This window comes from Diabrotica undecimpunctata, chromosome 8, assembly GCF_040954645.1.
Source record: "Diabrotica undecimpunctata isolate CICGRU chromosome 8, icDiaUnde3, whole genome shotgun sequence".
Classification (NCBI taxonomy): domain Eukaryota; kingdom Metazoa; phylum Arthropoda; class Insecta; order Coleoptera; family Chrysomelidae; genus Diabrotica; species Diabrotica undecimpunctata.
In genome coordinates, this window is record NC_092810.1 from 21,448,356 (window position 1) to 21,461,798 (window position 13,443).

The window sequence follows — 13,443 nt, forward strand, 5'->3', positions numbered from 1 at the left end:
TATATGATGATGACTCAAAATGTAAAATAATTAGTTACTCCACAATTTGAGCACATTCTACTGTTATCTGTAAATTTTTGACAATTCTAAGAAAAAATTATACCATTTTCTACGTAGCTATGTACCCAATAGCTATGCAACCCATTCAACACCTTATTATCCAAGTGAACATACTTTTAGTGCGATTGAAATAAAAAAAAAACTAGAAGTTTTATGGTGAGTATAATAAATTGAGCAGAAACTGTACATTAGCGAGGATAGAGGGCTCTTCGAGTCCCTTTGGCATAGTGGCACGCTGTATTTTCATTACATTGAAGTGTTACACAATTCACAAAAATATGGTCTACTGCCAACATATCCCGTAGTAATGTATGTATAAAGGAATAATAAAACTACTACAACAAATATTTTACACCTTTATTATTAATTAATCCAGTAGAAAGCATCCAGGCTTCCAACGGGACATAGTAAAAATACAAAGTTCGCCTAAATATCTAAAAAATAATAACTCCAGTACATCATTGTAACTATATAGAAAAGAGAAAGTATTAAACAAAATATTTCACATTTGTAAATTGTAAGAAAGCGGTATTAGAAATTTTTTACATCAATTTCTTCAAACCTAACATTTAAAAAACTCAATTAAATTCAAAAATTAAGAACTTTTATTTACAAAGAAACAATTGGTACATAAATATTTTCTCATCACATTGTAAAAATGCTTTTTACATATTTTTATGTAAGTTGTCAAAAATGCTTTATAATAATCAGCAAGAGTCAGCAACCACCCTACAACTGTCTCACAACCAACAAAATCAAGAATTGATTGATTATCTGAGTAAGTACTTTAACTATCAATCTATATCATTCAGTCAGACGTAAATATCATATTAGGATATAGGAATCATCCTATTCCATCTTAGGAATCATCAGTGGTGGACAAAGAATCTCCAAATTATGATCACTTTTGCCTTTTCTATCGTATGGCTATTATTTTAAAAGTGTCAATAGTATTAAAAACATTGCAATAAAAAGTTGCAAATTGATTAAAGCGATTTGATTAAAAATGATTAAAGCGACTGCTTGTATGAAATTTGTGAGTAACGTATATATATATATATATATATATATATATATATATATATATATATAAATATAGTATTTCAAGAGCTTTTAAAATCGAATTTTTAGGTTAGCTTAGTGAAGCCAAATGTATGCAACTTACAGTTCTTTTTGCAGTTTTTATATGCATATATCTGTTCTAACACAGAATTCATTAGCTGCATCTTGACAATTGGATATACAACAAGGATGATTTTTCATTTTTGGATTTAAGGAGTTTATCGCCTCATAATATATTGTCTATATTCCATAGTAGTATAGAAGGCCTAAAATTCAAACGATTGTCGATATAAACACAAAACAGTTGGCAATCAAGCCAATTCGAAAGAAGTCTCCGGACAGCTAGGCTATTAGCGTGTTTTTCTACAGAACGGTTTCTCATTTATTAGAAAATTAACTGCAATTAATAGTTACCTAAAGATAAAAATAGTAATACTGGAAGTCATGGAAACAACATTTCTATTCACCACGAAAATTATTTTTCCATTACTGTAACCAAAGATATTTTTGACCAAACCTATTCTTTCGTCCTTTGTTCCCACTTATTGTCCTGTTGTAGTAAGCGCAATAATCTGTTAATATTAATAATGATAAAAAAGAGGTCTTATGAACTTTTTGCTGTCATTTGAGAAAACTGCTGTAGTGGAAGCTGACTCTTAATGGAAGAAACTTACTGATTACTTCCCCTGACTAGGTCGAAGTCGAAAATGCATATAAAAATAAACGGTTTGTCGGTTTTGTAATATTTGAAACAGCGGCTCCAATATTTGCAAACAAAAAGATTCAGATATTAAGATATAAAATTGTTCGAATATTGTTCAGTTACATTTAGAATAAGCCATATAAGCACATAATAGTATATAGCAGCAGAAGTAGGAGTAGTCATGTACAAAGGTAATAATTTCAAACATTTTGAAGTCCTTCTTGAAAACTTTTTGAAAATGACTGTCAATAATTGATGTTTGACAATCGTGACGTTTGACATCTGTCAAAAAATGTAATAATACTAATTATGGATGGCACATACCTAGCATAATCATCATCAAGTACAACACAGAATATCGAAAAAATATTATTATGAATAAATAGTTTTGTTATGTAGTCAGTTTACATGTACTAACTTATTTGTTTCTGCGTACGGCCTTATAGTGACCCAAAATGATTAAGTTTGAAAAAGCAATACAAGGCACTATACATTAGGACATTTATATTATTTAAAAATACGATTTATATTTGATACGTCAAGTTTGTCCAATTTAAGCAAGTCTATACATATTACATTATCGAAATATCACGAAACCGACTCTATTTTTTATTTTATGTTATTCTTTACGATTCAGATAGCACCGGAATGGCTGTTGTGTATACAGGCGTTTCCAATTCTATCCGCGCGGTTGTTTTAAGGCCCAATTGGTTTTTGATATGACTGATGATGTCTTGATCGGCCGGGCAACTCTGGACGAATGCTTCGAGTTCGTACATGTTTGACATGTAGTTCCACAAAGCTTTAAATGTAGAGGGGATCTCGAATTTGCGGAAGGCTTTGGCTCCTATGCGGATATGTTGCAGTCTGAAAATAAAAATAGATTACTGTGTGGAATGTCAGTTAATATAAATCTAGAGCTTGGCAGAAAAAGGGCTATATTAGTAAACTATAGTCGGACAATTTTCAATTAAAGGTGACTAATCTACAAATTGAACTAAACGGTAGCGGCAACCATGTAAAATGTCAGCAGTAAATTCTTACCGGGGTCATTTTTATTGGTATGCTTCGCCCATGTAAATAAGTGAAAAAGTAAGATAATTCCCATAAAATTTGCCCCCGTAACAATATAAAATATGATATTTTAGTTTATTCGTTTCACATTTTATATGTGCATAGGCGTAGTGTGTTGTATTTCTTTAGAATATATTTAGTAAATAGACTTTATTATTAACTTTTAAAATAGTCTTGAGGTAAATAAGTAAAGTAAATTTGAGGCAAGTTTATTCTTTATATAGTATTAACCCATTAACGGCCGCTCAATATACAAAGAGAAATTTGACAATTAATTTAATTTTATTAGATTTAATTAATTAGATTGGATTAAAACACACAAATTAAGACTAATTTACAACCAAAAAGATTTTTTTTCTCATTTTCAAGGAAAACAGTACAGTTTTTAATAAAGGAACATATTGTATCTTAAATGTAAATTAAATTTTAAGGTGAACATTTTCGAAACATTCGGGGTGTAGATGCATTGTCGGCTTATGCTTTCTCTTATAATGTGCACTTCTTTATCCTCATTCTTTGACCAATGCATATCAACTTGAAGCAGAGTGTGAACCAGATAATATACATATGCTAATATATATATATTTTAAATCTATGTTATTCATTCTTCTATGTTATTAATTCCGAAAATTGCCACTAACGATGTGTACCATAAACGCCAATTGTCTATATGCCTTTAATGTACATTTCCTCTCTTCTGATCAGTCTATTTTTTATACCTATCATAAAGGAATGGCGAAAAAAGGATCAGACGAAGTTGCATCTTTTCTTATTCATCTATAATAATTACTTAAAAGACCATGTTGAAGAACTGCAAATCTTCTGTGACTCTGTCCAAGGACAAAATAAAAAACTTAACTATTTTTCGATTCATTCATTTTGTAGTAAACAAAATTCATAATCTGAAAGAAATAAATATCACATTCCCTGTAAGACGACATTCCTATTTGGAATGTGACAAAAATGTAGGATTGTGGGATTTGAAGACCCCTTTGACGCCCCGGAAGAGTTTGAAGAAGTTTATACGATACGATTTTATATAAGATACAATCAAAAAACGAAAACTGCAATACTTGGGACACATTACAAGAGGCGAAAGATATGAACTGCTTCGAATAATTAGGCAAGGGAAAATAGCAGGAAAAAGGTCCATAGGAAGAAGACGAAACTCCTGGCTAAAGAATCTACGGGAATGGTATAGCTGTAGCAGCAACGAATTGTTTCGGTCAGCAGTTTCGAAAATACGTATAGCCCTGATGATCGCCAACCTTCGGAACGAAGACGGCACTTAAAGAAGAAGATTGGAAATCATTTTTAGACAATATATTTACAAACACGCCCATTTAAAATTCAGAGTTTGAGGAAAATAGTGGCATAATCTGGTCATAGCAGCCTTATCTACTACCGTTAACATACAACGGGCCAGTACTATCTGGATTAATACGCGCTTTTGTAATAATTGTATACCGGAACAGGCAGCAAAAATAGGTTTGATCAACATATACAATTGAAACCTTCGCTTCTGTAATATTTAATTGTGTCCAAATATTTAATACGTAGAGCACGAATACCATTCCGTTCAATTAATAAAATCTTTCACAATTCTGTAGAAAGAACTCACACTTCCAGTCCACTCGTACACCTCTTCAAGCCTTTTCTGCAAAAGTTTCAATGATACACGACAACGTTCAGTCTCATGAAAATAATGAATGGTATTTCTAATGAACTGTTTGTCATACTCCCTCAAGTCTGTCACGGTTGCTTTCCTTTTAGCAAGTGTTGTAGCTGAAAATTTTAGTGTATTATTTGACTCTGCGTTTGTTAACATACTCGCTTGTTGAATGATCCTTTCTACTGTACGTAAAGATACTCCAGTAGCTTCACTCACACGTTATTTAATACTGGCCCGATTATCTTCAGGAAATACTATTTTCATATATTTAAATACATTGTAAACATTGTAATAAGCGTGGTAGCACCATTCTTGTTGAGACCCGACAACATAATGAGACTAAATTACAAACTCGTTTGAAATCCAGTGATCCAGTGACTAGAAATTCTCGGAAAATTCTTATCAGTTATTTGTATGTCCTTAACGAGTCGTTAAGGACATTATTAAGTATCAATTATTAAAGATGGTATTATAACAAACGAAAAGTTTAGTATCTATAAAACAATCTGTGTACAATCAAACTCCGTTTATTATTTAAGTGAGTAATAATTTTGTAATTAATGCGATTTCAAATAATTTAATTTGTTTAACATTGCAACGCCACTGCATGGGTTTGATCATAGATATTCTATTAACTGCGCGATTAACTATTTCGTGGAAGGGCTCGTCACTCGATTTGAAATAAGCTGTACCACTTGTTCTTTTACCAATAACTAAATATATTGGATCAACCTTAATATTAAAGAATAAGGATAGTTTAATACGTTAAACCAATTACTTACCTAGGCATCAATTCACAGTCAAAACATGACATAGTGTCACCGGTCAAAAATCTCGTTCCTCTCTTTGCCATGAAGTCGTTGATCCTCTCCAAATGCGACAATAGAGGTTGTCTATTTTCGGTGGTGTCAGGCGATTCAAATTTTCTTACGTACATTTTGAACTTTGTGTAGAGATTTTCGATCAGTGTTGCTACTTCTTTGTCCTGCAAGAAAATAAGGTTTTAGATAATTTTTTAATAGTAACTGCGTAATTTATGTCTTATCCCTCGTATAAATCTTTGACCACCGGCAAAAATGCACATATTTATGCATAATTAACTATGGAAATCTCAAAATCTTTATTGGTGTCTATTTTTAAAACTGGACATTACCATTTATGAGTCATAGTAAATAATAAACTTGTTTAATGTAGAGATGTTCCTTGAGCCTAGTAATTTACAGTTTAAAGCAGTTTGGTCCACTATTCAAATAACGTTCTAAAGTAAGCAACAATTAATCATAATCCCAAATATGTATAAACCAAGCCGCAACAATAATCAGTTCAAACGAAATTAAAGAAAAGATAAAACTGTGAATAATACGAAATATCATAATCTCGGTCAAGTTATTATCATTATTGTTCAAAAATTACCCGAGTCGTGATTATTTGAGTAAAGTAGAGTAGAGTAGAGTATTTATTCAACTACATAACAGATACAAATGTTGTTTGTAGCAAGTCAAAAAAATAGTATTAAAAAAGGAATATAAAACGTAACTTAAATATATACAAACAAGAACACATTATTAAACAGAAAAACATTAATGGCAAAGTTACGGTAAGCAGTTAAGTGGATGTTCTGTAATGAGTCATATATTCTTCTGAGCAGTAAAAACAATGTTTTAAATTTTTTTATAACTTTTTAAACCTATTACAGCTTAGCTGTTTAATACTTTTTGGTAAAATATTGTAATAGTTATAATTAAGACAATTTTTTTCTGAAAGACTTAATCTACAGCGATTTGTTGGTAGGTACTGACAGTTTCGCGTATTGTGAACATAGACATCGGATTGCTTTATTAAATGGGCACGTTTTCTGTGAATTTCAGTTAGAACTTAAAATATTAACAGAGTAGGTAGCGGCATAATTTTGAATTTAATAAAGAAAGGTCGGCAGTGTTCTATCTAGATAACTAGCTGACAGCTTTCTTTTGCATTCTACAAATTTGAAGTGCATTTGTTGAATTGTCCCATATGATTACACCATAGTTTAGGTGAGAGTGAAATACAGAAAAATATGTCATTTTTTATGTTTCAAAGATGACCACCCTTGCTAGTTGGCGAATACCAAATAATGAACTTGGTAGCTTTTTCTTAAGTTGTGAGATATGGGCCGACCAGTTGAGTCGATTATCTATGGTTATTCCCAATAGTTTAACAGTCTCTTTGTTATCTGGATCATTGTGTAAATTACTTGCAGATATAACCAAATTTTGCGTTTTATCAAAGTTAAGTTTTAGTTTGTTTGCAGCAAACCATGAGCTAGATTTAGTAGAAACTTCCTCATTTTTAAATCATCATTATTTTTTCCTGATATAACGTATGTCGTATCATCTGCGAATTGTATGGTTTTGTACGGAGATATGAATTTAGGCAAATCGTTGACATAAATAATAAACAAAAGAGGTCCTAAGACCGAACCTTGTGGGACTCCATCTTTTACGGATAAAAAATCGGAGAGATGACCTTTAGACACTACCGCCTGGTGTCTGCCACATAAATAAGAAGTTATAAGCTTAAGAGGGATACCTCTGATTCCATAGTAATTTAATTTGTGGAGCAAAATGTCGTGTGAAACGCAATCAAAAGCCTTAACCAAGTCGCAAAGAGAAACTGCTATGCGATTGCCGCGTTCAAGCCCCTCAATCATCTCGCTAACAACATTAAATAACGCGTTCATCGTAGAACAAGCACTTCTGAATTCATATTGTGAGTTGCTAAATTTATTATTTGACTCAAAATAGGAATAAAATTGTTGTTTGATAACCTTTTCAATCACTTTCCCAAAAGTGGAAACAATGCTTATGGGTCTGTAATTATCAGTTTTTGAGGAATTACATTTTTTTAGATTGGTAGTACTTTTGAGTATTTTAGTACTTCTAGAAATACTCCAGTTGATAGAATTAAATTAATAAGATAAGTGAAAGGAGTTAAAACGATTTGGTAAGTTTCTTTTAAAATTTTGCTATTAATTTCGTGAACGTCCCTACAATTAGAATTACTAAGAGACTTTATGCGAAACTCCTATGCGAAACGGATGACCACTTCCTCGATTTTCTGACAGGCCTTTTTAACACCTTTTACGACAAAGGGGAGATTCCGGAGGAATGGCTTCGATCGACCTTTGTAGCCATACCTAAAACTCCAAGTGCAAAACACTGTGATCAACACCGCTTAATAAGCTTGATAAATCACATTACCAAAGTTTTCACCAAAATCATACACAATAGAATATAATAACAAATGCGAAGCAAATATATCGGAGTCACAGTTCGGATTCCGAAGCGCATTGGGCACAAGAGAGGCGATCTTCAGTCTCCAAGTTTTAATTCAAAGATGCAGAGACATGCACAAGGACGTCCACTTGTGCTTCATCGACTTCTCCAAGGCGTTTGACAAGGTCAAACATGATAAACTCATGGAAATGCTCAGGAAGATGCATATTGATGGCAAGGATCTGCGCATAATAACCAGTCTCTATTGGAACCAAAGTGCTGAGATAAAGATGGGCAACTTACACAGTGGGAAGATAGATATTAAAAAGGGTGTACGACAGGGATGCGTCCTCTCGCCGCTCCTGTTCAATATATACTCTGAACAAATCTTCAGAGAAGCACGGGGAGAAGTTTCGGAGGGTATCAAAGTAAACGGAGAGGTAATCAATAATATTAGATATGCTGACGACACAGTTATTATCGCAAATGACTGCAACGAGCTTCAAAGACTCATGCAAAGCATACACACAGCAAGTCAAGAATATGGTTTAGAACTCAATACAACCAAAACTAAATGCATGCTCATCAGCAGAACACAACAACCTCCGATGCAATTGACATTAAACAACCGAAAAATAGAACAAGTGGAGACATACACATACCTTGGAACCACAGTCAATACAAAATGGGACCAGTCAACAGAAATAAGATCACGAATTGAAAAAGCGCGAAACGCGTTCAACAATATGAAAAAGTGGTTCACAAGCAAAATCTCATTGGAACTAAAATTAAGACTGGTCAAGTGTTATGTCTTCCCGGTCTTGTTCTATGGAGCAGAGGCATGGACCACAACGGAAGCCACCCTGAAGAAACTAGAATCCTTTGAGCTGTGGATATATCGCCGTATTCTTCGGATATGCTGGACAGACCACATCACTAACGTGGAAGTAATGCAGAGAATAGGCAAAAGCAAAGAAATAATCTTCACCGTAAAGAAACGGAAGCTTGAGTACTTCGGACATGTCATGAGGCATACTAAGTACCGGCTGCTACAGTTAATAGTCCAAGGAAGAATCGACAGTAGGAGGGGACCGGGAAGAAGACGACACTCATGGATGCATAACCTGCGACAATGGTTCGGACTAACATCGACCGAACTGTTCAGAGATGCCGTAAACAAAGTCAAAATAGCCTTGTTAATAGCCAACGTCCGAAACGGATAGGGCAAAGGAAGAAGAAGAAGATACTTTATTATTTGAGAGACCTCTTCTTCCACAACGGGACGAAAAAAAAGGGACTTGCTCGGAGAAGAATAATTTTTATAATTGAAGAGGATATCGACATTAATAGTGGGAAGAGATGTAATTATTTTCTCTGCAACATAGCAAAATGTTTATTTATTTCGTCTGGAGGTAGATCAGACTGTACTGAACTGGATCTTGTGTTGTTTCTTTCGAAATTTACTAGTTTCCAGCAGTTTCTTGGTTTATTATTAGAATTAGTAATAACATTACAGTAACCTGACTTTTTAGCATTTTGTAATTGCCGATTATATTCAAATTTTTGTTGTTTATATACTTTGAACAAATCGGGATCCTTAGTGGCATCTGCAATGTGTTTAATAAGAGAAAGATTAGATTTGTAAGACCTTAATTCATTATTAAACCATTGCACGGGTGTTTTTTCAGCAGTTTTCGTACTTTTTTTAGTGGAAAATGCTTTAATATTAAATTGTTATAAGTTTCGGTAAGAAAGACTGCTAAAAAACAGGATCATTACTAATATCATAGAAAAAGTCCAGCTTCTGTAAACCAGAAAAAGTAATAAACCGTTGAAATGTTTGATTAGTGTCAACAACTTTATGCTCAGAGTCAATAAATAAAAATGGAGCTCGATGGTCAGAAAACAAGTTTCAAATACGCCCACTCTGTAGATATTTTCAGAAAAAAATACCATAATGTTGTCGATACAACTACTGGACTGGGATGTAATTCTAGTATAATCGTTTACAGTTACTTTTAGACCAAAGATGTTAATAGATTTTGAATATCAAAAAAAGGGTCAGATTCAATTTTAAAATTTATATTAAAATCACCAAGTATGATCAGTTTGTCTGCTTTACTAAGCAAGGACGTTATGACATCTCAAAATTCAGCAAGTTGTGTTTTACCACTATGGTAGTAAATGATAAATCGCTATCGTAGTATTGGAGACCAGATTTTTAAAAAGAAACTGACTTCTAGTCAGCCCAGTAGTTTTAATGTAAAATGCATATTCACACTCTGATAAAGATCTTCGTATAGGCTAGAATATTGTACGCTTTTCTCTACAAATGTAACACTCATCTTCTTCTTCATGTGCCGAGCTCGATTATCGAGCATTGGCTATCAAATTGGCTATATTAATTTTGTTGACGGCAGCTCGGAAAAGAGATGCAGAGGATCTGTTAAACCAATCTCTCAGGTTTCTAAGCCATGACGTTCTTCTTCGACCTGGCCCGTCTACCTGGCCTTGTATTATTAAATGGAGATTATATCTCTCTGGATGGCGCATAACATGACCAAAATATTCCAAGTTTGCGATTTTTATCTGTTTTGACGACTTCCGTAACTTTTCCCATCCGATGCAAAACAACTTCGTTACGAACTCTATCCACCCAACTTATTCGTAGGATTCTCCGATACACCCAGATTTCAAAGGCTTCCAGTCTCTTGAGAAGTGTATCCGTCAAAGTCCAACCTTCGACACCATACAAAAGAGTAGAGAACACATAACATCTCACTAATCTAATTTTCAGACTTAAAGTAATATTGTTTCCACATAACAGTTTCTTCAGCTTAAAGAATGCAGCTCTGGTCTTCTCTATCCGTATTCTAATTTCTTTGCTCATATCCCAGTTCTCATTTAGATACAACCAAGGTAAGTGATACTGTTAGTTCTCTCCAGTTGTTCACCATAAGCTGTTACCACTTCCGGTTGTATTGGCGTTTTACTGACGACCACCACCTTTGTCTTTGCGGTGTTTAGCTTAAGGCCATATTCATCACACGTTGTGGTAATCCTATTAATAATATGTTGAAGTTCTTCGTAATAGCTTGCAATTAACACTGTGTCATCCACATATCTCAAATTATTAATATTGACGACATTCATTTTTATACCACATTGAACATTATCCACTGCTTTATTCAAAACGAACTCAGAATAGATGTTAAATAGTAGCGGGGACAAAATGCAGCCCTGCCTTACTCCTCTTCGTATTTGAAGCTCTTCAGAAGTGTCTGATGTTTGCACGTTGATGTTTATAACACTCATAATACAACGAATTTATAGAGGCGTCTTTGTTAAAAATAAAAAATAAGCGGATCGGCTCCTTAATTCATAGAACAATATTGCAGCAATAAAAAGGTGAACATACAAGTTTGATTGTAGTATTAGTTGGAATTATTAGAATTTGGAATTCTGATTTTATCCATGATAAACGTGACTTTTAGCTGTTGTTTTCATTTCATACATTTTCTTCTAAAGTCTTCACTTCTCTTTCTATCTCTCAGCGTATTTCCTGTAATTCTTCTCAGTACTCTCACCTCTGCATTTTTCAGTAGCCTTTGCGTTGTGGCTGTGTCGGGTCTTGTTTCTGAGGCCTATGTCATTATTGGTCTTACACTGGCTTTATAAAGTCTTGACTTCATCTCAGTGTTAATGTGTCTGTTTCGCCATATAGTGTTATTAAGGCATCCTGCCGGTCTATTTGCTTTTTGTACTTGATCTCTCACTTCTTTGTCCAGGTCTCCTCCATAGCTAGACAGTGTAATTCCCAGGTATTTTATTTCCATTACTTGTTTAATACTGATGCCTTCAATTTCTATTTTACATCTGGTTGGTTCTTTGCTGACTACTATTGTTTTAGTTTTCTGAGATTAGATTGTCATATTAAATATCATATTTATAGAATGAATACAAAAAACATTTTAGCTGTTGCTTACGAAGTAAGCAACATGTGAATTTTCATTCACATGTAAATACTAATTAACGGTCCCGGTTTGTGGACCGTGGGATTTCTGACGAAGTTCGTCCACGATTTTATCCCTTATGCTCTTGAGAGTACTGAAATAACATTTCATTAACAATATAATATAAAGTATGATTAACAAAATAATTTTTCTTTACATTTTCGCCACTAAAGGGAATCACTAAGCAAATACCTCAACTTTCTATTTACTTCATTATGGTATTCTCTGATTTTATGTATCAAAATTTTCCAATTCTTTGTACTAGAAGAAGAAAATAAAGACGATGCCGCCATCCTTACTTTCTTATTGTAAATATATAATTAACTTCACTGACTCGCTTACAGATTCGTTCCAAAGAACCGACTTCTAAGCGACCCATCTCTAACTTGACGACTGCCAAACAGGTTTAAAAGTACATAAAATTCAATGAAGGATCAAATTTAATTGCTCGTAAAATTTCATGGGCTTTTAATCGGTTTGTTCTCAACTTTATTTGAGTCTATTAACAGAAACACGACGTTCTTATCAGAGATTAATCTACGATTTATCTTTGGCAGTGCTAATGGCCGAGTTCTTGATGCATTAGCCATTGCCATATTTGCGATGACTTTGAAAGTAATTAACTATGAGACGTAATGTGCGAACATTATGTACATAGAACCTACTGCATGGATATGACATACGTGCTTATAAAAGAGAAGACGTGTTGCAAAATGAGAATTATTGTGTATCTAATTCCTTTGTAATTTTTTATTGAAGAATCAATCAATCAATTTAATTAATTTTCTATCGTATACTAAAATGTGAGCCTTTTATGCTGCAAAGTAATGATTTAATGAAATGCATATTATCGACGCGGGTATTTCTTTTAAGAATGTATCTGATATAATTTGGTATCAATCTCTAAACACTGTAACCCAGTAAATAGTCTCTTGTTTTTTTTTTGTATAAAAATCTTTGAAATACAAATCATTTTCCGTTAACCCTGTGGTGGTAGCGCCGGGTCTGTGAAACCCGAACCTACCTTTAACTGCACATAACTCCGTTGGCAACAGCGCTGTAAACAAAACCATCCAGCATCCAGCTCTGTTTCTATCTTCTCCGGTTCCCGGCAGTACTACTCAAGCGTCCGAACAGGGTATTACGATCTTTTGTTTTTTTGTAAAGTGGATACGTCAGGTTCAGGAGACCCAGTGCTACTAAATCAGTTTGTAATTTTTTGGTGAGTATTTTAACTTTTATTTGTTTATGTACTGTTACAACTTGATTAAATAGTATGCTGTATACTTGATTAATGTCTTTACATTGTATTTTACAACTTATGATAATAATTATTTGCAGATAATGGATTTCGAGGCCCAGCAAGCCAGACTTCTTCGTCTACTGGAAGAAGTACCATCTAACAGTGAAATAGAGATTTATTCAGAAGATGATTGTTCGGAGACCTTCAACTTCAGCCATCCATTGCGAAGTTCAATCTGAGTCATCGAATACCGAACAGGATGCTTCTTCTTCCAGTTCTGATTATGAAAGTTGTGAACCGAAAAACACACGAATACCTCGTTTTACCGCTAAAGATATAACAGTGTGGTGGAAACACAGTTT

The 13,443-nt window shown here is 33.7% G+C and overlaps 1 protein-coding gene across 1 annotated transcript in view; it reads right to left on the reverse strand.

Annotated features, from left to right (window-relative positions):
• Nucleotides 1–403: 403 nt before the first annotated feature.
• Clic (chloride intracellular channel protein 5) overlaps nt 404–13,443 on the reverse strand; it is a 79,568-nt gene continuing 66,528 nt past the window's right edge. Inside the window, exons 3-4 of the mRNA XM_072539817.1 lie at nt 5,354–5,556; nt 404–2,692 (exon numbers count right to left, since the gene is read on the reverse strand). Coding sequence (XP_072395918.1) covers nt 2,452–2,692; nt 5,354–5,556 — 444 coding nt within the window. The 3' untranslated portion in view covers nt 404–2,451. The remainder of the gene's footprint in view (nt 2,693–5,353; nt 5,557–13,443) is intronic.